Source organism: Amblyomma americanum, chromosome 1 (assembly GCF_052857255.1).
Source record: "Amblyomma americanum isolate KBUSLIRL-KWMA chromosome 1, ASM5285725v1, whole genome shotgun sequence".
NCBI classification, from domain to species: domain Eukaryota; kingdom Metazoa; phylum Arthropoda; class Arachnida; order Ixodida; family Ixodidae; genus Amblyomma; species Amblyomma americanum.
Window position 1 is genome coordinate 288,833,445 of NC_135497.1, and position 23,044 is coordinate 288,856,488.

Genomic DNA, 23,044 nt, shown 5'->3' on the forward strand with positions numbered 1-23,044 from the left:
TATTTTTGTTCGGGGCCAACGAACCTGCGTGCTATTTTAGGTCATAAGGGTGAAATCTAGGGCTTATACAGGATGAAATGCTTGGGAAATGGGTCTTAGACCCCACCTTGACTTTAAACAGCAACATTTTGCCATGGCGCTCTTTGGCGTCAGATGACCATGCGCCATAGAAATCCATCATCATCATCATCAGAGCCAAGAATGGTTCGGAAATCATTACATGAGGTTTCAAACATTTTATTAACGCATTTTGAGGTCTGTGAGTGTGAAAAATACTGAGAAACCCTTTTTTATTGGCGTAAGTAGAGAGGCGCTAATGAAGGTGCCTAATGGCGACAACAAATAAAGGACAAGAGACAGCGTTGAGGTGAAAAATTATTTTTATTCAGGAAAATCGACACACTTCAAAATAAGTCTGTTGCTGAGGTAATAACATGGAGTCAATGTAACATTGCACAAAGAGACAAAACAAAAAAGACAGAACAATGTGATAAATGAAAAATACGATGAAATCTGGACGGGATGGTAAAAGAATTATAACACATAGTGATCACTATAAAACAGGTGATTTAACATGGTGTAAAAGGCATTAAAATCATTAAAAGGCATTTGTTATAATATGACATGAATAGCAGCGATAAAATGAGACAAAAAGAATAGTAGAAAAACTATACAACACGTGAATGTGACATTGTGAAGCTGAAAAATTCAGTTGCTATAACAGTAAAAAAGACAAAACAATGGCACGCAATAAATGCGGCACACGCAGTCAACATGTGAAATTTAACAATGTTCTGAAACTTGAAGTCCACTCCTGTACCATGATTTTGCCGCGCTACTGACACACTCTAAGCCCTTTGTTTTTATAAAGAAGGTTTCCTTCAATGCCGGCGCTACGCTGTTTCTATTTGTCATGAACCACGCTTTATGTAAATGGGGCGTGCATTTACAGCCTTTGTAATGAAACGGTAGATTATATTCTATGCTTTTTTTCAAGTCAGCTCTCGTGGACCTTCTTCAACCGTTTGTTCAGGCCCTCTCTTGTTCGCCAGATGTTAACTTTTTCGCTTGTGAGCGATAAACCACCCCTTCTCTACACGTGACAAAGATATGGGCATGCCTTTCGGCAAAAGTTTGTTTTTTGGTTTTTCGCTAATAATCCTAGCCAGCTTACAATGGGCAGAATACACTATAGAGAATTTATATTTATTTGCAACCTTGTTCATATTGTGCTCAACCCAGTGGAACAGCAAGAAAACTGCTGGTCCCACTCTCTTGTTGTGTTCCTGAGTGTCATTTCGTTTTACGCTTAACCTTTCTGACGCAAAGATTCAGTCACTGCCTATGGAACTGTCTGCAGAAGACGTGCCTGTAGTAACCGTGTCTTGCAGTGGGAAAATTTCGTGCATGCAAGGTTCGCGTTATTTCTTTATTGAGAATTGTAATCCTGATGTGGCTATGACCCGTTTTACTTTTGTGGAGTGAGCTGATTCATAGGGAAAGGGTTCTGTTTGCCTTCGAGGTTTGTACATTGAAGAGAATGTATTCTGCAGCATGGCTAATTCTAAGTCCAAGAATTGTAACTTGGTGCTTTTGAGCATTTTTCGGGGGTTTTCAAAACCACGCTTGAAATGTAAAACCATGTAGATTTTCATTTTCGGTGTCCCGGTATGTTGAGGGGTCTTAACGACTGAAAAAATCGGCGACACTCCTGAAAACCTTTATGACCTTGGTATTGTCGAATCTGTTGTCCAGATTTTTGTCAACTGCTACTACAAAAATAATGCCTAACACTGTGGCAACATAACACCCTAAACAATTTCTTTTGTGTTCAATGCAGACCCTTTGTCAAAACCTTAGAGCCTAAAGGCTTTGCTTCCAAGCCACATCATGTGGCTCGTAATGCATCCCAAGCGTTCCAACTCGCCTGAAGGCAATAAGATTTCTGGTCCTGCCCTCCCCAATGAATAGGAAATCTACGAATGCTACTCGAGCTCAACAAGATGGCTAATAAGGAAACCTCTCTTGGTTTTACAATTCTGACAATGGCTCTGCACCCGGATTCTCAAACTCTGCCACTGTATCGGCAAGGTAAAATTTCCACAAAACAAGAACTATCCAGTGAGGTAGTAGCGGCTTTTTGAAACAAAACCGCACCTTTGTTTCGAATGCAAGACTGAACACCGGATTACTGAGCCGTTTATCTTTTTTCCATACTCTCTGCCACAGCAACACACCATTTGCAAGTTCACATCTCCCGGCACCGCACACATAGGCTCGTGTAGATCATATGAAGAAAACTAAACCCATTTTCGGTCGGACAGAACGACGCAAATTCTTACCTTTGGTAATAGCTATTGAAGAGTGGAATTCGCTTCCTTCTAGCATTACGGCTATCTGTGGAACATCATCAATTTGAATAGATCTTAGGTCATACTTAGAAAATTCCAATGTAGAATGATGTGCATTTTTTTTCCTTTGCTTCACTGTGTGCGTGCCGGCCGTACCGTTCCATGAAATGTTAGATGCCATGTTTTGTAACTTCTGAAGGTGCGATTTTGTTTAGTTTTGTGGAATTTTCTGGATGTGCATTTTTTGAGTACATGTTTCTAGCCATTCTCCCCTCCTATTAACTTGTACCTGGCTTCTTCACTTTTTTATTTTTGTCTTCAGCCGTTTATATGCTGTTGTATATTTACCAAGTTTTCTTTGATGAATCCCCCCTATTAAAGGCGGCATTGGGCCTTTAGGGTATTGTAATAAATAAATAAATAAATAATATTTTTGTTGCAGAAGTGAATAGAGGGGGTTCCTGTCATGTACCGAAAACAGACTTGCAATGGTTCGACAGGATTGAAAGAAAGCTTGAATTTCCGTCTGATTCTTTGTTACAAATTAATCCTCAACAACAAGCAAGTTTGAGTGCCTTATTATTATTTGCCAAATAAAGTGTTGCCAGGCGCAGTGCTCACTAATAATGCATCCGATGGGAACCTCCTACTTATATATGTTTGCAGTGGAAAACGTGGCAAGAGTCTTTTCTTTGCACTTGTACCATTTGGTAAATGTTCCAATTCAAAGCCCTTGCAGAGTGTGACAGCTCATCATTTCACTTCACTCGGCTTGAGACTTATCTGAATGAAGTTATTTTCTATCTCACAACAGCTCTTTCCTTTGTAAAATCCAGGCGTCACCACAATCATGAACAATCCTTCCTTATCTGCTTGGATTAGCCGCAGACCACATTCTTGAGAAAGTTTATGACGGTGTTTATTTCAGACCGGCCGCTTGAGGATTTCTTCGCAACAGTTCTTGACAGAACATATACTCTGTCCAGAAAGCAGTGCTCAATATGATAATGCAGGGATTTTTTCTCCACAGCACACAGCACACTTCTTCAATGAAAGGTGCTCATGCTCCCTAACCACAGAGTCAAGGCTGAATGTTGGTAGTTTAACCAGAATCATGTTGACTTTTGTAATCTGAACAGGCTCCAAGACCTTCACTGCTCCGCTTCTATGTTTATTGCCATGAAAGCTTAGGTGTGTGGTGCAAATGTGACACCACCACAACTGTACAGCTTGAGCTGCAAGCGTTTGTATTCCCAAAACTTGTGAGCGATCCATTCAGTGTGTTGCCAGTACCATGCTGCACACAAACTATCATTAAAGAGTTGCACTTGCCTCCTTGGCTGTCAATGTAAAATCCTACACTTCCCGTTTACGTGGCAAAAAGGTCGGACTGCAAACGAAAATAATGTTGATTTCACAGAGTACGTGTGTTGTGGCAGCGTTAAACAGCATTTTTCTCGCAGAAGTGAGGAAAAATCCTGCCAGGAGGTTCGACAGTACCAAGGTCAAAACGTTTTCAGGGCTGTCGACGACTTTTTAGTCGTCAAGATTCCTCCCTTTCTTGGCCGCCTCAAATTAAAATCTTGACGCTTTTGTACATCTTAGGTATGGTTTAGAGTATACCTACGTATTGCAAAAATCAGCAAGTTACTAGTATTGCAGCTATAAATATCCCGGCTGCAAGATAGTTTTTGTTTATTGTACAAACCTTGAAGCCAAATACAGCTGTTGTCATCTGAGTCAGCTACTCTAGAACAGTAAAACAGGTCATAGCCACATCAGGATTGCAATCCACAATAATGAAATCATGTGAGCATTGCACGCAAGCAAGCTTCCAACGGCAGGCCGCATGGTTACAACAGGCAGATCTCCAGAACACCGTTACATCAGCAGTGGCAGAATCCTTGCCTCTGAAAGTTGAAGCCAAAAAAAAATGATATTCAAGAACGCAACCAGAAGTAGACACCAGCAATTGTCCCGTTCTCCCACCCTGCAGTACACATTATTAAATATGTTGATAAATAATGCGAGATCCCCATACTGTTTTCTGCCCCTTGTGAGCTTGCTACATTGTGTCCAAAGATTGAAAGCGAAAAACTATAAAACATACATTTGGCGAAAGGCATGGGCATATGTTTGTCACGTGTAGCAAAGCGATGCTTTACCAGATTCCGCTCACAAGCAAGAAAGTTTACACCGGACAGACAGGAAAGTGGTTTGGTTTATGTATGGTTTATGGGGCTTTAACGTCCCAAAGCGACTCAGGCTATGAGGCGCCGTAGTGAAGGCCTCCAGAAATGTCGACCACCTGGGGTTCTTTAAAGTACACTGACATCGCACACTATACACAGGCCTCTAGAATTTTGAAAATTTGCATCCAAAGAAATTTGACCACCGTGGCCTGGATCAAAACCGAGTCTTTTCTGTCAGCAGCCGACAGCCATAACCACTGAGTCACCGCGGTGGCACAGACAGGGTAGTGCGTGCACAAACGGTTTAAGGTGCATGAGCACTCATTTTAAAAAAGCACTGGATATAATCTACTGCTTCATTGAAAAGATTGTAAACGCATGCCTCATTTACCCCAAAGTGTGCATCTTGGAAAAAGTAGAAGCAACACAGGTCGTTCATTGAAGGAAATATTCTTTATGTAAAGAAAGGGATTACAGTGTGTCAGTAACGCATCAAAATCATTGTACGTGTAGTGGAGTTGCCTTTTTAGATGAACAATGTTAAATTTCAGATGTTTACTGCGTGTGCCGCATCCATTGCGTGTCATTGTTCTGCCTTTTTTATTGTTACGATGACTGCATTTTTCAGTTTCACAGTGTCAGATTCTCGTGGTGTTTAATTTTGCTACCATTTCTTTCGTTTAATTTATTGATGCACCCGTGTCACCTGGAACCAGATGGCTCACATCAATTTTTATGCCGCGTTACACCCTGAGAAATTACCTATTTTACAGTCATCACTGTGTGTTATCATTCTTTTTCCATCCATTTGAGATTTCATCGTATTTTAACTTTATCTTGGTTTGCCTCTTATTCGCTTTTTGGTGTTTTGCGCCATGTGCCTTTGACTGCATCTGATCACCCCTGCCACAACCTTCTTATTGTGCGCACTGTGCTGAATAAAAATTCGATGTCAGTTTAACGCTTTTTCCTGTTCCTTCGTCTCGCCTTCGTGCAGTCTCATTCGCGCTACCTCTTCTATGTTGCAATGAACTAACCAGCCATGAAGGAGTTGTACTTGAATACCCATCTTATATTGTGTTGTTTATCTGTGTTCATATTTTTTTACTGGTCGTTCATATGATTAAAGTGCAATTATCGCGAAACACCTTTTGCCTTACAGTACACACTTGTGCAGGTCTGATTGGTTAGCACGTTGGATTTCAAAACTGCCGCATTCCAGGTGTTTCAAGGAAAACCACCATAATTTTTGCAAGCAGCCTTTTTCATGTATGAAGGCGGCTGATTAGCGGACATCAGGAAAGAGGTATATAAAGTGCAGTAGTTAGATTGTAATAATTGTTTTATAATTATATCTTTAACTGCCACTCTTCGACACCTGGTTACAATGAGAGCTATGCATCCTGCCATCATTAAATACCAACTAGTTTTCTGGAATTTCAAACGCTCAATTATCCTCCATGCTGTGGCTTGACAAAATTTGGTTACTTCGACTAGTTGCGTGAACTGAACAGGTAGGTTTTGTTTGCCTGCATGTTTTGCAAGACACAGAAATAATTAGTTCTGGCCCAGCGGCAAAGGTAACTGTCTTTTTGAAATTTGAAAACACTATGGCTATTGCTAACCTCCAGCCACAAATCTCTCTAGGCAGATACAGGTCAAGCATAAAGCGCCTTATCCCTGGTAACGTGACAACAGTGGGAGTGCAGTATGAGGCAGGGCATTGCAAGAAAGGGACTATTTCTAACAATGCAGGGAAGGGATTCCACCTGCCACTCCTTGCATTCTCACGTTAGCAGGCTCATGACAATTGGCCAACACCACTGCTTCGAAGGGAGTCCTTTCAGAGAAAAGAGATTTTCCTTTACTGGTATTCGAATACGCTTGCATCTAGTAGCCTAAATTTAGTAGCTTAAAGTTAATTATCAGAACTAATTATGCAGCTAAGAATGTAACTTTATTAAGTTCTTTTGTGATTAACGCTGATGGTGTTATCATTCTGCTGCAGAATTCGTTCTCATAACGGAAAAAGCATTTTTTGGGGGTTAATGACGGGCTTTCCTAAAATATGTGGTGTATGTAATGGTTTACAGAAGTTCTTCCACTGTATGCATGTGCGCTAGCTCATTTATCAGTTACTGCAGTAAGGTTGACAGTTAAGCTTGTTGGTACATGCTTATAATGGCAGTGCAGCACGAACAATGCATGGCCACAAGTCAAAGAAAGCACATTACACTAGTTTTCAGTCCCTTGCTGATAGTTCTCAAAAACACAAATTGTCTGCACTTGTAGTGTGCAAGCACATGACTCGTTAATTCTTGCCTTCGTTTACGACGCCATGTTACCTCTGCATTATGTCGCGCATGCCACGGCACATGGCGTGTGTACAGTTGTACACTGCAAACCAAGTTACACCTTTAAGGGTGGATTACAGTGTTACTAACACACTTACACCCCTTGAAAAGGTAGCAAAGCCTCCTTATAAAGGGCACTTTTCTCACAATTCCACCCTTCTTTACCCGAAGCCGTAAAAGGTGTGTTACGTAACTTACGCCCCTTAATACTGTGTGTAGCAGTCACACTTCACCTTTAACACCCTTTTGAACTTTTCACTTTTATGCCGTGCCATTCATTTTAGACCACTATATTTTGTGCAGCAATGTGAAGCTCTGATATATCGCATTGTATCAGTTGACATTGTAGCCACCCACGCATGAAATATGTGGTAGAGACAATAGCTCGGTTTTTGCTTTGCATTATTGATATCCAGAACATGCGAATAGCGTTCAAAAAGGTCAGGCACATTACACTGCATGCTCCGGCAAATATTAATTGATCTGAACCAGCAAATTCAACTTGGTGCATTCTTACAAAATATCAGACAATGCACTTTTACTCAGTGACATGAACATAAAGACATTGGCGTTCGAATATGGAAATATGGAACCAAAGTTGCAGGCTCCTGGTTCGTAGCTCCTGTCATACTCGCAGTACGCACCCGTAAATGCATTTGCACTCTTGAAAGCATCAGCGCCTTGTCTTCTCCTGTAAAACAAAAACAAACCAAAAAAGTAGTAAAACTTGCACTTTCTACAAATGATACCATTGGTGCCATGTACTAGTTTTCAAATTGAGGGCAGTGAAAGCTGTCACCACGGGCTTGAAAAATTTTTTACACACTTCAAAAGCACTAAAAGATTACTGGAGTTCTCCTAGCCAAATTTAGGTCATCCTCCTATGCTATTTCTGTAAAGTAGAATGCCATAATACCAGAAGACACCACCTTGAAAATAAAGCAAAAATTCTTGACCTCATGATGTGACAGACAGGAAAGAAGAAAAAGAACACGGCAAACGGATGGCAAACTGGTTCCTCAAGTTTGTTCCTGTAACCAGTTGTTTCTGCTTTACATATGTCTATTGTTCAACTTTTCTGTGGATTTCCTTGCCTGTTTTCTTTTGGCTGTACTCCATTGATTTTTTTGTCTAGATAAGGAGAGAAAGGGGCTGGTAGAGAACGGTAGCCACACCTGCTTGCGTGGACATACTATTGTAGGATATGATTCAAGAATGAAGGGGCAGGTGCTCATTAGAGGAGGCCCTCCAGCCAATAGCATAGACTGATTTTCATAAAGCCATGGTTTCCATGAAGCCAAAAATCAAGCAATGGTGAATCCAGTTCCATCTGCCGTACCGTAACCTACAATGTCATGCTAGAATTTCCAAGGGGATGATCTTCAAGTTCATGAGAATCAGTTGATGCCAATAGCAGGGGGGGACTCCTTTGAGAGGATTTGTGGCTTTTCCTCGCGTTCAGTTGTATGGGGCTGTAGTCTACAATACGCTGAAATAAATTGACAATGCTTTCTGCACAAAATATATGTGCATCAGTAGATGCGCTCTTCCGTTACAAAGTGGGAAGGAATACTTTTGCATATATAAACGCTGTCGTGGTGCAGGGTCTCACTCGAGCCCGGGCTCCTTCATGTAGCGTGTCCGAGCATTCGGGATGAGGAAGCAAGAACTTGAATTCTGTGAAATCGAAAAGGACCGGGTTTACTGGCATTTTGAAAAACTTATTTACATAACTTAGTAAAGAGCAAACATTCAAATGTTCAAAGTCCATAGAGTCGAGCGACTGGATGAGCCTTGTCGTCAGGGCCCAGAGCGATCGTTCTCACTCAGGTCGCCTGTTAGATAACCCAGGGCTACGGCCCTCCACCAGTCTGCGGCTAATTCATCACGTGGCACAGATCGGAAGAATGATGCAGCACAGAGCACGCGGAGGAACTCGTGGGAATGGGTGAGGAGGTTTTCGGGTCCGCTGCTACCTCGCACAGTAGAGCGACACGTCTCTATCAAGAGCGGGTGATTCGTGTGGGTGCCGCGGTCACTCCTGCGGCCGACCATAGGTCAGCTCCTGTCTGTCACAGCTAATCACGGGAAGGCGTTGTCCCCTCTTCCCTCTGTCGTCTTGTCCATCGTCAATCACGTCTTGCGGCGAACCAGACAAAGGGAAGGCCATCTCACTCCTCCATAAGAGCGTGGGAAAGATTCCGCAGGTAGGTTCCCAGAGCCATCCTTTATTTCGCGGGGTCAAAGCGGGGTCAAATGAAGCGTCCCTAGCAGGGTTGTAACAATGCCAATGTACTGGGCTAGTTCGAGTGTCATTTTTTGCGTTACTTTTGGTTTTGTCGAAGCCATATAAGAGCTCTGCTTCTAGCTCTGGAGTCATATTGTTACAAAGGAAAGTATTGCAGCGATTATGGAGTGCCTGCGTCTTACCCAGCATTCAGATTAGAGGTTGCTTTTACTGCTGTGTACTGTTAAACTTCGGCAATGGCTGTTCCTGTCTCTGCATTCTAAGATAATAAATGAAATCAATATATAGTCGCAGTCACTACCTTCAGAGGTAGTAAATGTTACTAAAGGTAGTCCTTGTAACTACCATCGAATGTAGTAACGATATTAAACGTAGTTGCTGTTACTACGTTCTGCGGTAGTAAATGCCACTAAAGGTAGTTGAAGGCACTACCCGAAGGGTAGCAACTGTTTCTAAAGGTAGTTCCTGTTGCTGCCTCTCAGAGGTAGTAACCGTTACTACGTTGTAGTTACTACCTAGGTAGTAACATAGGTGACAAGCAGTTACTTTTCTGAAAGTTAGTAACTACAACTACCTTTTTGTTTAGAGTGCATAGTCATTGTAGCCAGTACTACATAAGTGATGTGATGGCATTAGTGCGGTTGGAGGAGTCCATTGCAGGAGTCCATTGCAGAATGCAAAATATCAAGTGTATGAGATACCAAAAAGGAATGGGAAAATTAGTTTAACGCAGTAACATTCTGTAGTGCTCTTTGATTTTGCGGCGCCAATCATGCACTTAAAACTTTTTCAGAATTCCATAGTCCAAGCTTTTTTTATGCTTTATTTATCATAACAATGCAGTAATAAGCACCTGAAAAGCTGTAGTTCGGAATGCACACCTACTTGGAATGTTTTCGAATTGTGGAAGACGATGTTGACGACTCCTCCTGTTTTGAATAATTGGGGTTCCTCACCACAGCCTTATGGAAGCTATCCACGTTCGGGTAGGGGGGAATCTTTGCCATCATCTGCATTGAAAAGAAAAAACCGTAAGTTAAAGAAAAGCAGAGAAATGCATCGATATTCTTTTGACACTGCAACATTAGCAAATGGCACAGAGCAGATTTGAGTGGTCCACAAGGTCGATGAAAGGTGCTCTTCGCTTTCAAAATAAATTCTCGGAAGTTGGAGAATACTACTTCTGTGTCAAAAAAGAGGGGAGAGTAATATTTTCAGCTATAGATTTGTTTTTCTAGCAACACTGACACTGCACCCTAACAGATGGTTTGGTTTATTGGTTTATGGGGGTTTAGCGTCCCATGGCGACTGAGGCTATGAGAAACGCCATAGTGAAGGGCTCCGGAAATTTCGACCACCTGGGGTTCTTTAACGTGCACTGACATCACACAGTACACGGACCTCTAGAATTTCGCCACCATCGAAATTTCACCGCCACGGTCGGGATCGAGCCCACGTGTTTTGGACCAGCAACCGAGCGCCGTAACCACTCTGCCACCACGGCGGCTCCTAACAGATGGGCCAAACTAGCTACTTTTATTGTGGGTAAGAAATTAGAACTTTCAGATGAGAACCAGGCACTTAAAGAAAATTAACAAAATTAAAATAATTAAAAACATGAAAACTCAGTCCTGTAGGTCTCTATGTAAAATAAAATATGTGTAGCAGCCGCGAAAACCTCAGTCACAGTAAAATAAATTGAATTTCTGGAAAGCACGTGATGTGTGAGTGTTCGTACCCTAAAATGATGTATTATTTTATTTTTTCTCTAGACTGCCTTGTGCGCATATTGTAAATTCGCAAAATTCTGATCAATTTCATGCATTTATGTTATGGTGCTTGCATTCAACAGTAATCAACTCTAACGTAGCCTGCTGCATACAGTTCTCAGTGGTGACTCTTAGTGAGCGGCTTTCATACCTGTAAAAGCAATGGGAAGCTGGTAAGGAAAACAAACTAAAATTACTCAGCAGCGGACAAACATCGTGACTTGGAATAATCGGCGGATACGGCCTCAACACAAAACACATGGTGGATACGCCAAGTCCGGAGTCAGGCGATCTTAAAATTTGACATTTTCATCAAAAGTTTTGTCCGGGCACGTGCACAGAAAATTAGAATCTCACGAAAATTACACTGAGAGAAGGTTTTCAGAGACATACAAGTACGTTGGCAAAGCTTTAAATAAAAAAACGTGGAAATTTCCATGTAACAGCCACAAAGCAGTCGCAGATGACTGAAAATGGCACACAACTCGCACACAACACTGCAAAGCTCTCTGGCATAGATTACTTCTATTTCCCTACCATGTGAATGGCAGACTCCACGCAGTACATTATGCAATGCCAAACAGACGAAGCGCCGCAAACGGCCGACGGCTACCGGCATGGCAAGACCGTGTCGTCACACGCCGACAGTGGGGAGGGGCGGAGCGGGGCGCCGACGGCAAGCGGTGCCGGGGACGAGTCAGCAGCACGGAGCAATGGCGGGGACGTTGTTTATGGGAAAGCAGAACAGCGGCGCAAGTAGCGGCGGCGCGACGGCACCATTACGGAATAAGATTCGTGCACATGCATTTTAAGCCCTGCAGCGACGAACGAGTAACGAAAGCAAATGCTGCGCACTTTTTTTTCGTGGCACTGTGAAATATAGGTCATAATGCATTTCTACATCACAACTCATCTGAAACGTGTCGCTTCCAAAGTGCAATTCAACACACGGCAGAGTGCAAGCTCTGGCGGCGGCTTCTAAGCTCCGCAGTTTGGGCTTGTTCACGTTCAACTTCCTTTGGGCCCAGCGTTGCGAAGAGGCACGTCGTCGATGTCGTTTGCCAGCATTGTTTGTTGAGAGAGGGTAGTATCCGCGCTGGCAGCACGATTGAACACAATCTGTCGCACCGGCTACACGTGCAGCTTTCAGTGCGCGCGAACTTAGCACAACCGGATATGGATACGGATGAGTCTACTTTGTTGAAAACGACACGAGCCATGTCTACACGCCTCAGTTGTTACAAAACTTTTTAACATGATTTCTTGCCTGACAAGAAATCATTTTTTGAATCCCGCTTTTTAAACATTCTTTTTGATGTATAACTTCACTGTGAGCAGGAGCCGGCAAGGCCGGCAACAATGAAGTCGAAACTGCGGCGATTCTAACTCTACTTTTAGGAGCATGCGCAGCCGCGGTTTGGCCAAACCATGACCTCCGAGATTTTTGCAACGCTCTCGCGCGGGAAATCTTGGAGGCTTCGGCGAATCCTCAGCTGATGGTGAGGGTGTTTGGCGTGCGGCGAGGCAGGGACACCGCGGAGAGAGAGAAAGCTGTGGAGCCATTTCCCTCTACCATTGCAGGCAACGCTTCGGGAAGCAGTGGGTTTTTTGTCCTATACTTTCCTGCCCATGCATGTCCTTAAGTCAGGGGTTAAAGTGCAGTGCTGACACTGCACTGTACGACAGGCATGTTTATGGGGCGATCACGCTCACCTGCTCTGCTAGACGGAGCCAACACTGCTCTTTACTAAAGAAATGTCCCAAGGGGAAATTGTAATGCATTTATAATGGCCATTCCCCTTGGCATTTCTCTTCTGCAGGAAAAAATCTGTAGTAGCGGCTGCGCACTACCAGAGGGGTGCGCTGCTTGAAAAACGCCCAGTGACGAACCAGGCACATTGCCACTGTGAATGACAAGCGAAACAAAATCGCAAAAGCAAGAAAGGAAGAGTATACATTCCTCTGCGTCAGCAACAATCATGCTGAATGCCTGCCTCTATGAGCCGTGCTACACGGCGCACTCATTTTTGCTTTCATTTCTCATTTTCTGTCCAGGGGACCCGCTTTCCCTCTCGCGTTGCATTGGGAGGCATACCACCAGCGCGATGTATAGCAGGAACTTTGGAAAATAAATAATCGCTACTTGAGGACATCTTAGGTAGGGGCTGTTACAGCACTGCAGATATCTGTGTCGCATAACATTGTGTTCTTTGGCTAGTTCGTGAGACGGGGACATGGTGCAAAGATTGACAGGCGATCACCACAATGTGATGATACAAACGTGCGACAGGACCAATTATCGACCGCCTCGGCTCCGCTTGAGCTTCACATTTTCTATGACTTGCTTTCAGTTCTGCTGCTTGTACAGCAGAGTCTTCGAATCTTGTCTGCGTTGCTTACTCTTCTTATGATAAAGTGCACATCTCCAACCAAAAATTTTAATTTTAACCCAACGTTTCGAAGCCGACTCGGCTCCTTCATCAGAGGTGACTAAGGGCAGTAGCTAGCGTGTTTTATGTATGGAGGGGACGAGGGGGTGAAAGGAACGACAGCTGTGATGCGAAAGGCGTGGGGGAGGGGTAGAGGGAGGGGGAAGGCTGTTAGTCACGTTGTCGCACTGCTGAGAGGCGGTAAATGGCGACTTTTTTTTTCGTGGATTTGAAGAGCGAAGTCCCTGGGCATATACTGGGGGCATGTTTCTATTGTGCGGTTGAAGTTGTTCGGGGTTGTTTGGATGTGCCAGGATTCCGCGGCCGGTCATTGGGAACAGGTAGGCAAAGCGGAACAGTGTGGGGACTTGCACGCAACCTGGAGACTCTTTGGCCGCTCGCAGCGCTGAGTCCAGGCAGGATCGAGGTAGCCAAAGCAGGTCCCTGTATGTATGATCGAGTCCATGCCGCCAAACAGCGCCAGGTTGGTTATTGCCCGCAAACGTTTGTTGGCGCTGTCGAGCATGTAGGCGGACATCATGCTGACCTTGTCAATGACTCATTTCACGTGATGGAACGCTTACCTAAATGTGTTTTGTCACTGGTGCTTAGGCCACGGCCCTGTGTCATGGTCAGCTTAAACACGAGTCTACGGTCATTCCAACCAGTGCGGTGGTGGCTTTATCGGGCGTGGCACGCGGATTGTTGCGTTGACATTTGACCCACCACTGGTCGTCCACAGTTTGTAGTGCCTGCTGTGGGCACTCAGTGACCAACCTGAGCACAAACGTCCTCCCACACAGGGCGGCACTATTAAGGAACGCATTGTTGAAGGCAACTATAATGTAATCTACAAAGTGGCGAATCGGAAGCATGACCTCTATGCCCTGGTCTGCGCTCTCGTACGAAAGCCAACTTGGGCAACTGAATTAAAACCGAAAGCCGTAAAACAGACCGAGCATGGCGCAGTGTGTACACTTCTCCTATACTTGTGTTTGTCCAGAGGAAGTTAAGAGAAGCGGGGGAGGTCTCACAGTGGTGCTTGTCATCACTGTATCAAACGGTACGGGAAGCGATCACTGGTCGTACCCCGAGGTTACTCGACTAATGCAATTCTCGTTTTACACCCTTGCACCCCAACGATCTCCAGGGCTGTAACTAAGAAAAACTACCCATTTAACATCCTAGGTCTTAAAGCGGGGGGCATAATGGGTGTTACCTTATGAAAACACCTTTTTCACGAATATCGTGGGTGTTGCAAGGGTGAATAGATGGCATTCTGCCCTTAAGGGTGCAAAGTGGTTTACAGTGTATAGTTGATTGAAACTGCAAAAAAACAGACACCACTTTGTATGCACTCTTTTATATGTGCACGCGTTTGCTCTGTACACGTTTCATTATTGTCGCGGCTTTGTTAACGACATATTTGTTCATTCTTCCTCTATCAATCTCACAGGACTCGAGGGTGCAAGCACCGATTAGCAAATATAAAAACATGCGAAAGAAGATCGGAAGCTGCAACAATTTGATGGCTGAAATGAGACAGAAGCACCAGCAGGTGACGCACAGAGGGTCTGAAAACATGGCGCATCCAAACAAGAAGTTGTCGCCTCTCTCTGTTGCAGGTACATTTGATCACCTCAAGCTCTTTCCGAAACCTTGTATAAATTCAGGGTGCAGGCGCACATCTATTTCAGTCATTTTCTTCTATAACTTAGTCATGATGATGTGTAACAATCCATCCTAAAAGCAATTGTAACTGCTGGTATAACTTTGAGAACCAGAACGGGGTGGCGAACACTAGTGGTAGCATGGGGTATTCCTTTTCAGTACACAGACAATAAGTGGGCTGCAGAAAACCCGTGCGCCTTAGCAACCTTCATTTCACTAGCCCTATGTTCGATGGTTCATCTTTCCTCATCACTGCAAAGCAACGTCATGCTTAGAGAGCTTGATCTTTGCGCCCTCGGCAAAGATGCACAGCGTTTTCCTGTACGTATGAGCTGGCGCACAATTTTTTCTTACACCTATGCCCTTCCACCAACACAAAGAGACCCTTCACTGCCACTGTTAATGTTCAGAAAGGAAATTCACAAAAAATGCTGGCGATAACAGTTACAATTATACGTAAAGAAGGTTTCACCGCCTGATTCCAGCCTATGGGTATAAATGATAAATGATTATACCCAGTGAGTGAGTGAATAAACTTTATTGCTCTAATGAAGGAGTCTTGCTGCTTGCCCGAAGACTGCCGATGTCTTCCAGGCTGAGCGTGGTTGGCGCCCCTAGCCCAAGGCCCCACTGTCCATGGCCATCCGGCATGCGTGGCACAATAGATTTCTTTGGGCCTTCAGCTGGCTGGCTGCTGGTTAGCTGGTCCTCCCATTGCTCCGCATTTGGCTCTTTGTTACCTCGGAAAGCTACATTGTTTATGCATTCTCATGTGATATGATGCAGCATGGGGGTTGCCCCGCTCCAAGGACATCTTATGTAGAATGTGAAGGTTGTGGAAGGCTCCTGTTTGGAGTCTTCTCCAACATGTCGCTTCATATTGTGTTAGCAGAGGATGTGGCTGGGGATATTTGCGTCTTCTGCCTTTGACGAGGTTGAGGATAGCTGCGTACGTGAGCTCTACCGTTATCTCCGGGCCATCCGAGGCGTTTGACGCACCAGCTTGGATAGTAAGCTCGCGAGCTAGCTTGTCCGCCTTCAGATTGCTTTCGACTCTGGCGTGCCCCGTACCCAGCAGATCCTATGTTGGATCTTTTCGTTGGTTCGCTGCGTTTTCAAGAGAATCCTTAGTGCTTTCTTTTTGATTCTTCATACCATGTAGCGTCTGCACGCTTCTTGGGAATCTTATGATTGTGAGAGATTTGTTGGTGCGATAAACCTCGGCTGCCAATAGAGCTACGGTGATCTCCTGTGCCCCAGTTATCGTCCCATCTCTCGTCGATGCGCCGCTGATGAGGCCACCTTCCTTGGTTGTGAGAACTGATGCCGTTTTCTTGATACTTTGGCTACGAGTCCACGGGTAGAGAGTGGCGTCAGTGTAGACTACGTGATCTTGTGTGGCTATTTTTGCCTCTACATATTCAGCCCTTGCCTGTCTTCTGGCTGTGTGTAGGTTTGGATCCTTGTTCCTGGGTATAAGGCTAATCAGGTAGGTTCGACGTATTTCGTCTGGGATGTTTGCCGATCTATCCTCTATGTCCAGGACCCCCTTATAGTTCAACCTTCTTGGGAGAGCCCTCACTATTGCCGAGTTCCTTAGCCTATGTATCTGTGACATGACTTGTACCCTGCTTAAGTCGTCGAACGCGTTGTGCAGCCCCAGTTCTGCCAGCTTGTCGTTCGACGTGTTTCTGGGTAAGCCCAAAGCTGTCTTGTAGGCTCCTTTGATAAGGACCTCTTCCAGATTTTCTTCACTTTTCAGCATGCTGTGATATGGAAGTGAGTAAGTTATTTTGCTGAAGACTAGGCTGTTCACCAGCTTTAGCGTGTCGCCTTCCTTCATGCCGTATCTTCTGGATGATATTCTGGTTATCAAAGGGCAAACTTGTTCTGTTGACTTTTTAAGAAGGCCAATCGTGTGGTTGCATTTGCCGTTGCTCTGTAGCCACAAGCCTAAAACTCGAATGATCTCCGTTTCCGGGATGATCTTGCCCTAGAGCTTTATCGCTCTTCTTGCATCCGTCGGCTTCTTTCCTATCCTAAGGATTTCCAATTTTTCAGTTTAGCAGGCTAAACCCCGTTTCTTGACATATTGCTCAACACAAGTCGCTGCTTTCTTGCATTTGTTGTTCCATCTGCCCCGAGATCCCTGGTTCGACCATACAGTTATGACATCCGCATATATGACATGTCTTATGCCTGGGATGCCTTCCAATTTTCTTGCCAGGCCAATCATGGTTAGGTTGAAAAGGATTGGTGATATGACCGGGCCCTGTGGCGTGCCTTTGTTAGGAATGCCTACGGTTTTGCTTCTTATATCTCTCAAGCCCACTGTGGCTGTTCTTCATGTGAAGAAAGATGTTACGTAGTCGTGGACTCTCTTCCCGCAGTTGGTGTTGTTGATGCCTTCCATTATAGCCGCATGGCTGACATTATCTAAAGCACCTTTGATGTCGAGTGCCATAATTAGATTTCCTCCTTGTTGCGGGGCGTTGGCAATGACCTCGTGTTTGAGTTGTAGCAGGATGTCCTGCGTTGACAGGTTTGCCCTGAACCCAAACATGCTATGAGGATACAGCTCGTTATCCTCTAGATAGTTTTGAATTCTTTTGGTCACAATTCTTTCGTAGAGATTGCCGAGGCAAGATGTGAGTGAGATGGGCCTCAGGTTCTCTGTGTAATTTCTTCCCAGGTTTGGGAATCATTACAACTATAGAGTGCTTCCATTCCTTGTGCAGCAGTGCTGCCTCCCATTGCTTGTTTAGGTAGGTAGTGAGCTGCTCGATTGCCTCATCACCTACGTTGCGGATTAGAGAGTTCTTAACTTTGTCTTCTCCAGTTGCCGTGTTTCTTTTGATGGACCTAATTGCAGTGTAGACCTCTTCTCTGGTGATTGGCTGTCTAGCTCCGAGTTTTCGCTGCCCTTAACTAAGCCCAGGTGGTCGAAATTTTATGCAGACCTCCAGTACTGCATCCCTCATAGCCTTAGTCGCTTTGGACTGCCGAGCCTCATAAACCATAAGCAATATCAGAAGTATCAAAGTGCCTAGCGTAATCTTGTTCTTTGAAATATACGAACAGATACATGGCTGTGACTAGCACATATGTAAAGCTCATTTTAGTAATAGTACGCATCCCAGCTGACAACAAGTTGTTTGACCAGTTATATGGTTATACGCCTAGTTGTACCAGGAGTTTCAAGGAAGCCTGCCAGTAAATTTTAAAAATAGCCTATTTGAGATAAAGGGACACATAGTTCAGCATGCGCGTATCACCGGACGTCACAAAAAGATGAGCCGTGTGAACTGGTAACCTGATTAGCTCAATTGTAATACTGAACTTACAGACAGTTACATAGTTGCAATTACACTTCTTAAGATGGCCATTAGCAATAAAAATGGCAGTTTTTACGCTAGCAAAATACGGGTACCAGCACTACGATAGCTTCACAAATTTAGGCTATTCCGCGCGCAGCTCAGCGCACCGACATTACACTAAACGGGACGGCCACTTGCGAATTGTCCTTCAAGGCTCACGGACGCCACTTGCCCTGCACGGCCTAGGTTGCAGGAGCAAACACAGCAGCGCAGGCGGGACAAAGATGGTCACATAAAATGTGGGACACAAAGTGTCGTGTGCAGGTGGGCGTCGACTTCCATACATCACCCGCGCGCAATATTTAAATTTCACGTGAAATAAACATTTTGTACCTTTTACACCAGGAGTAACTGCGTCCTCGAAATGATAAAAACTGCAATTGCTTCTACTGATGGCTACCTAGAAATCTGTAATTGCAACCAGGAAGCTCTCCGTAATGGTAAAAAAATTCACTACTCCAAGTTGGCTATCAGGGTGATAGTTAACAAGGCAGAGCAGTTTCCTGACAACTGTGGTATTATTATGCCACAAAATCTATTTTAAACCTTAGAAACCCTATTTATAAGGTTTATTGTATTTCCCTGAGGCACCTAGGCTAGTCTTGTTACAACATTTATTATATTACAGCTGCGTTCATTACCCTTACTTGTGGCGGCGTTAGCTACAGTTTAATACAACTTAAGCCTGCAGTGAAGCCTCAGGCACATTCACAATCGCCAGTACTGCCAGAAAAAGTCGTCTGTTGAAACATCTTTCCCTGATATGTAGAAAAGCAACTGTAGTCACAAGAAAAAATAATGTTTATCAGTTCTGTGCGTCTTTCTTCTTTGATTAATTAGGCAAAAATTCAAAATCTGATTTCATTTGCTGTCCTCATAGGCTAGTGGAGTAATACAGGCGGCCGAACAATGTGACCCTTGGCTGTTTTTATAAAGTTGTATACTACTAGAGCTGTTTCCTTTTGGCCATGACCACTCAGCCATATACATAAGCCATTCATAACTACACACATATACAAACATCCCCAGGATTCTAGTCCATGCGCCTCGAAAAACCGGTCGCGCCATCTCGTGACAGCCGGCGGGGCGGCGGCGCGTAACTCAATGGTGATGAAAAATAAAAATTAATACCTCGTCGCGCATAAAAGTTAGAGAATAGCTCTCTCGCCAAGATTTTAAACTCTTCTTAAAGTTTATTTTAGTAGAGTTTCGTCAATGTCGCTTACATGCTGCATTTACCATCCGCAATAAGCTGCGATAGCATGAAGCCTATGGCGAGGCCCTGAAAAATACCCCACTTGACTTCACCTTATCGTTCATCGCAGCCATAATTTACGATATATCGACAAGCTTTTGAAGCTTCCGGTAGCGTAATGTCCTACTTAGTAAGGCAGAAACTTGGGCTAGTTGGATATTGTTTGAACTCATATTTTCTAGCGCTTAGTGAACACAAGGGACAAGAACACAAATACACAGGACGTACGCTAGTCTTCAACTGCCGTTTAATCGAAAAAACATTCAATATAAGACATCTCAAATGCTGATATTCATACACGCGCAGTAGCAACACCACGTTTCAAGAACGACAATTCTTTTTTTGATAGATAAACAGATGGGGTGCTGACACATCTTGAACCTTCTTTATCAATGCACATAGCTTCGAAAATTTCCCGTTCCGATTGCGTTTTTAGTGTTCCTAGAATGCTTGTTTCATGCAAGATTGGTGTGCAGGGTACAGGGTCAGGGTCGCCAGGGTACCGTTCGATGAGACAGCGTTTGCAGTGCACCGCGAGATTCCCCCCCGCCGATATGAATTCTGTTGCCAAGCATCTGTTTTTTCGATTAAACGACAGTTGAAGACTAGCGTACGCCCTGTGTATTTGTGTTCTTGTCCCTTGTGTTCACTAAGCGCTAGAAAATATGAGATCAAACAATATCCAACTAGCCCAAGTTTCTGCCTTACAAAATATCATTTCTAGTACAATGGGCCCTTTCTTTCATCCTCTCCTACTTCAGAATTTTTCAGCTGTGATCACCAACTACATCGTCGTAGCAACGTGCCGCGCAAGAATGTGCTCGTTTGCGCTTAACAATCGGATTATCCTTCCGGAGGTTTCTTCCTTCTTCAACCCGGCAACTGCTTCTCCAAGACATGCTGTTAGGATTATGGAGATCATGCGAGGGGAACTGTGGAGGCAAGTATGTCTCCTGCAAGGTATACTACGATTGCAAGCGACAACAAAGGATTTATACCCCGGGGTAAGAGAAGATGTATTCAAATCGTGGAACCGTGAAGCATCTACTAAGACGGAGTACCTTTGGGGAAAATGTGTATCACAACTATGTGAATGGAAGAGACGCCAACAAAAGAAGGGATGCCAGCAAGGGCAAGTGTTGTGCCTCGGTACGTCGGTACCCAAGGAAGTGGAAAAGGTCCTAAACTACGGTCCCAAGTTCTGCACGGAGCCCAAGATGACTTCTGTCGAGCAACTGTCAGTAGTGAGAAGGATTTCCAGCAAAGCACAGGACGATGACAATGGATGGTGCATTTCCGAAGGCCTCGATTGCCTTATGAGGCAAAAAGGAACTCAGAAAAGTGTGAGTGAACCCATCAAAGATGCTATTCAGTATCTAAGAACTAACAATCTGGATCTTTTAGTAGCGGATAAGGAGGGAGGATTTGTGGTCATGTCAAACACTGTGTACAATGAAAATTTAAAAATGGCCTTAAGTAAGAACTTTGTAGCTCCGATGGTGACCAGCCAGAAAGCGAAAAAACAGGCATTAAGGTTATGTAAAGAGAAGGGACTGGATAATTTAGGCAAAAATAGCTGCCAGTAAGGAAGTGGGATTAAGCGTTTTCTTCTCCGCGAAAACACATAAGGCGGATGTGCCACTGAGGACAATTGTAACAGAGAAAGGGTCATGGCAAGGCGTCCTTTCTAGATTCTTGCAAGAGAAATTAAGTCTCTTGAAAATTGAGGACCCGTTTCTGGTTAGTAATTCTAATGAAGTAGTGGACTATTTTAAGAACCACAAAGACTCTAGGCACGTTAATTTTGCCTTTTCAGTAGATGTAAAAGAGCTTTTTTACTCGATGCCGCAGGGGGAAATCTTGATTGCGTTGCGCGACTGTATTGAAAGTGGAGACCCTTTGTCATTTCAGAATTCTACTGGCATGTCAATTGAAAGCTTTTTAAACCTTGTTTTATTTTACCTGTCATCGACTGTCATAAAGCATGAAGGTGCAAAATATGTACAAAAGGATGGCATTTGCATCGGGTCCTGCATCGCCCCCGTTCTTAGTTCTGTCTTTTTAGCATACATTGACCAACGCATTGTCGCGCGGATTAACACTGACAATGTTAAACGCATTTTTAGATATGTTGATGACTACCTTGTAGTAATGAATCTAACACAGTCTGACAAACCGAACGATGTGGTGAAAAATGTGCGTGATGTTTTTAATTCCTGTAGCCTGGGTCTAGCCTTTACAACCGAAATCCCAAACGACGAGAGGCTGCAGTTCCTTGATATATGCATTAGGTTTGAAAAGGCACGTGTTTGCTGGCTGTATCAGCCGAGAACAAAAAAAGAAATTCTCAGTTATCAATCGGCGCACTCTAATCTTGTAAAAAGGGGTATTGCCATGAATGCCTTCGGCGCTGCTCTCAATAAGTCGTGCGAGCATTGCATCACAGAAAGTGTGAGACTGCAAAAGCTTCGCCTAGAGAACGCCGGGTTTCCAGAGGAAACTCTGACATCTGTTGCGGAAAAGCTGCTGAAGGAAGTGAGAACTGGGAAGCAACATAACCGTGACGATCCCCAGCGGCGGACTCAGCTTGTGGCTATGCCGTATGTTCACAACATGTCGCACCGTCTAAAAAAGGTGGCAAAAAAGTGTGGCGTCGATCTTGTTTTGACTGCCCAAAAGAAACTAGTGCGCTTGTGCCCACTCGTGAACAGCGAGGCAAGGAAGCCAATGTGCACTAAGAACCACCAAAGGAAGTTCGTACCATGCAAAATGGGTGTTTTCTATAAAATTCCGCTCACTTGTGGCAAAGCATATATCGGGCAATCAGGAAGATGCGTTAATGAAAGGCTGAAAGAGCACCGCTTGGCAACAGAATCCATATCGGCGGGGGGGAATCTCGCGGTGCACTGCAAACGCTGTCTCATCGAACGGTACCCTGGCGACCCTGACCCTGTACCCTGCACACCAATCTTGCATGAAACAAGCATTCTAGGAACACTAAAAACGCAATCGGAACGGGAAATTTTCGAAGCTATGTGCATTGATAAAGAAGGTTCAAAATGTGTCAGCACCACATCTGTTTATCTATCAAAAAAAGAATTGTTGTTCTTGAAACGTGGCGTTGCTACTGCGCGTGTGTAAATATCAGCATTTGAGATGTCTTATATTGAATGTTTTTTCGATTAAATGACAGTTGAAGACTAGCGTACGTCCTGTGTATTTGTGTTCTTGTCCCTTGTGTTCACTAAGCGCTAGAAAATTTGAGTTCAAACAATATCCAACTAGCCCAAGTTTCTGCCTTACTAAATATCATTTCTAGTACAATGGGCCCTTTCTTTCATCCTCTCCTACTTCAGAATTTTTCAGCTGTGATCACCAACTACATCGTCGTAGCAACG

The 23,044-nt window shown here is 44.1% G+C and overlaps 1 protein-coding gene across 3 annotated transcripts in view; it reads right to left on the reverse strand.

Moving 5' to 3' along the window:
• Positions 1–373: 373 nt before the first annotated feature.
• The window catches only part of LOC144115237 (uncharacterized), a 95,040-nt gene continuing 72,369 nt past the window's right edge, over positions 374–23,044 (reverse strand). For all 3 annotated transcript variants that reach the window (XM_077649526.1, XM_077649523.1, XM_077649521.1), the window contains 2 exons: positions 10,031–10,155; positions 374–7,588 (listed from right to left, as the gene is read on the reverse strand). In XM_077649526.1, coding sequence (XP_077505652.1) covers positions 7,411–7,588; positions 10,031–10,155 — 303 coding nt within the window. In that variant the 3' untranslated portion in view covers positions 374–7,410. The remainder of the gene's footprint in view (positions 7,589–10,030; positions 10,156–23,044) is intronic.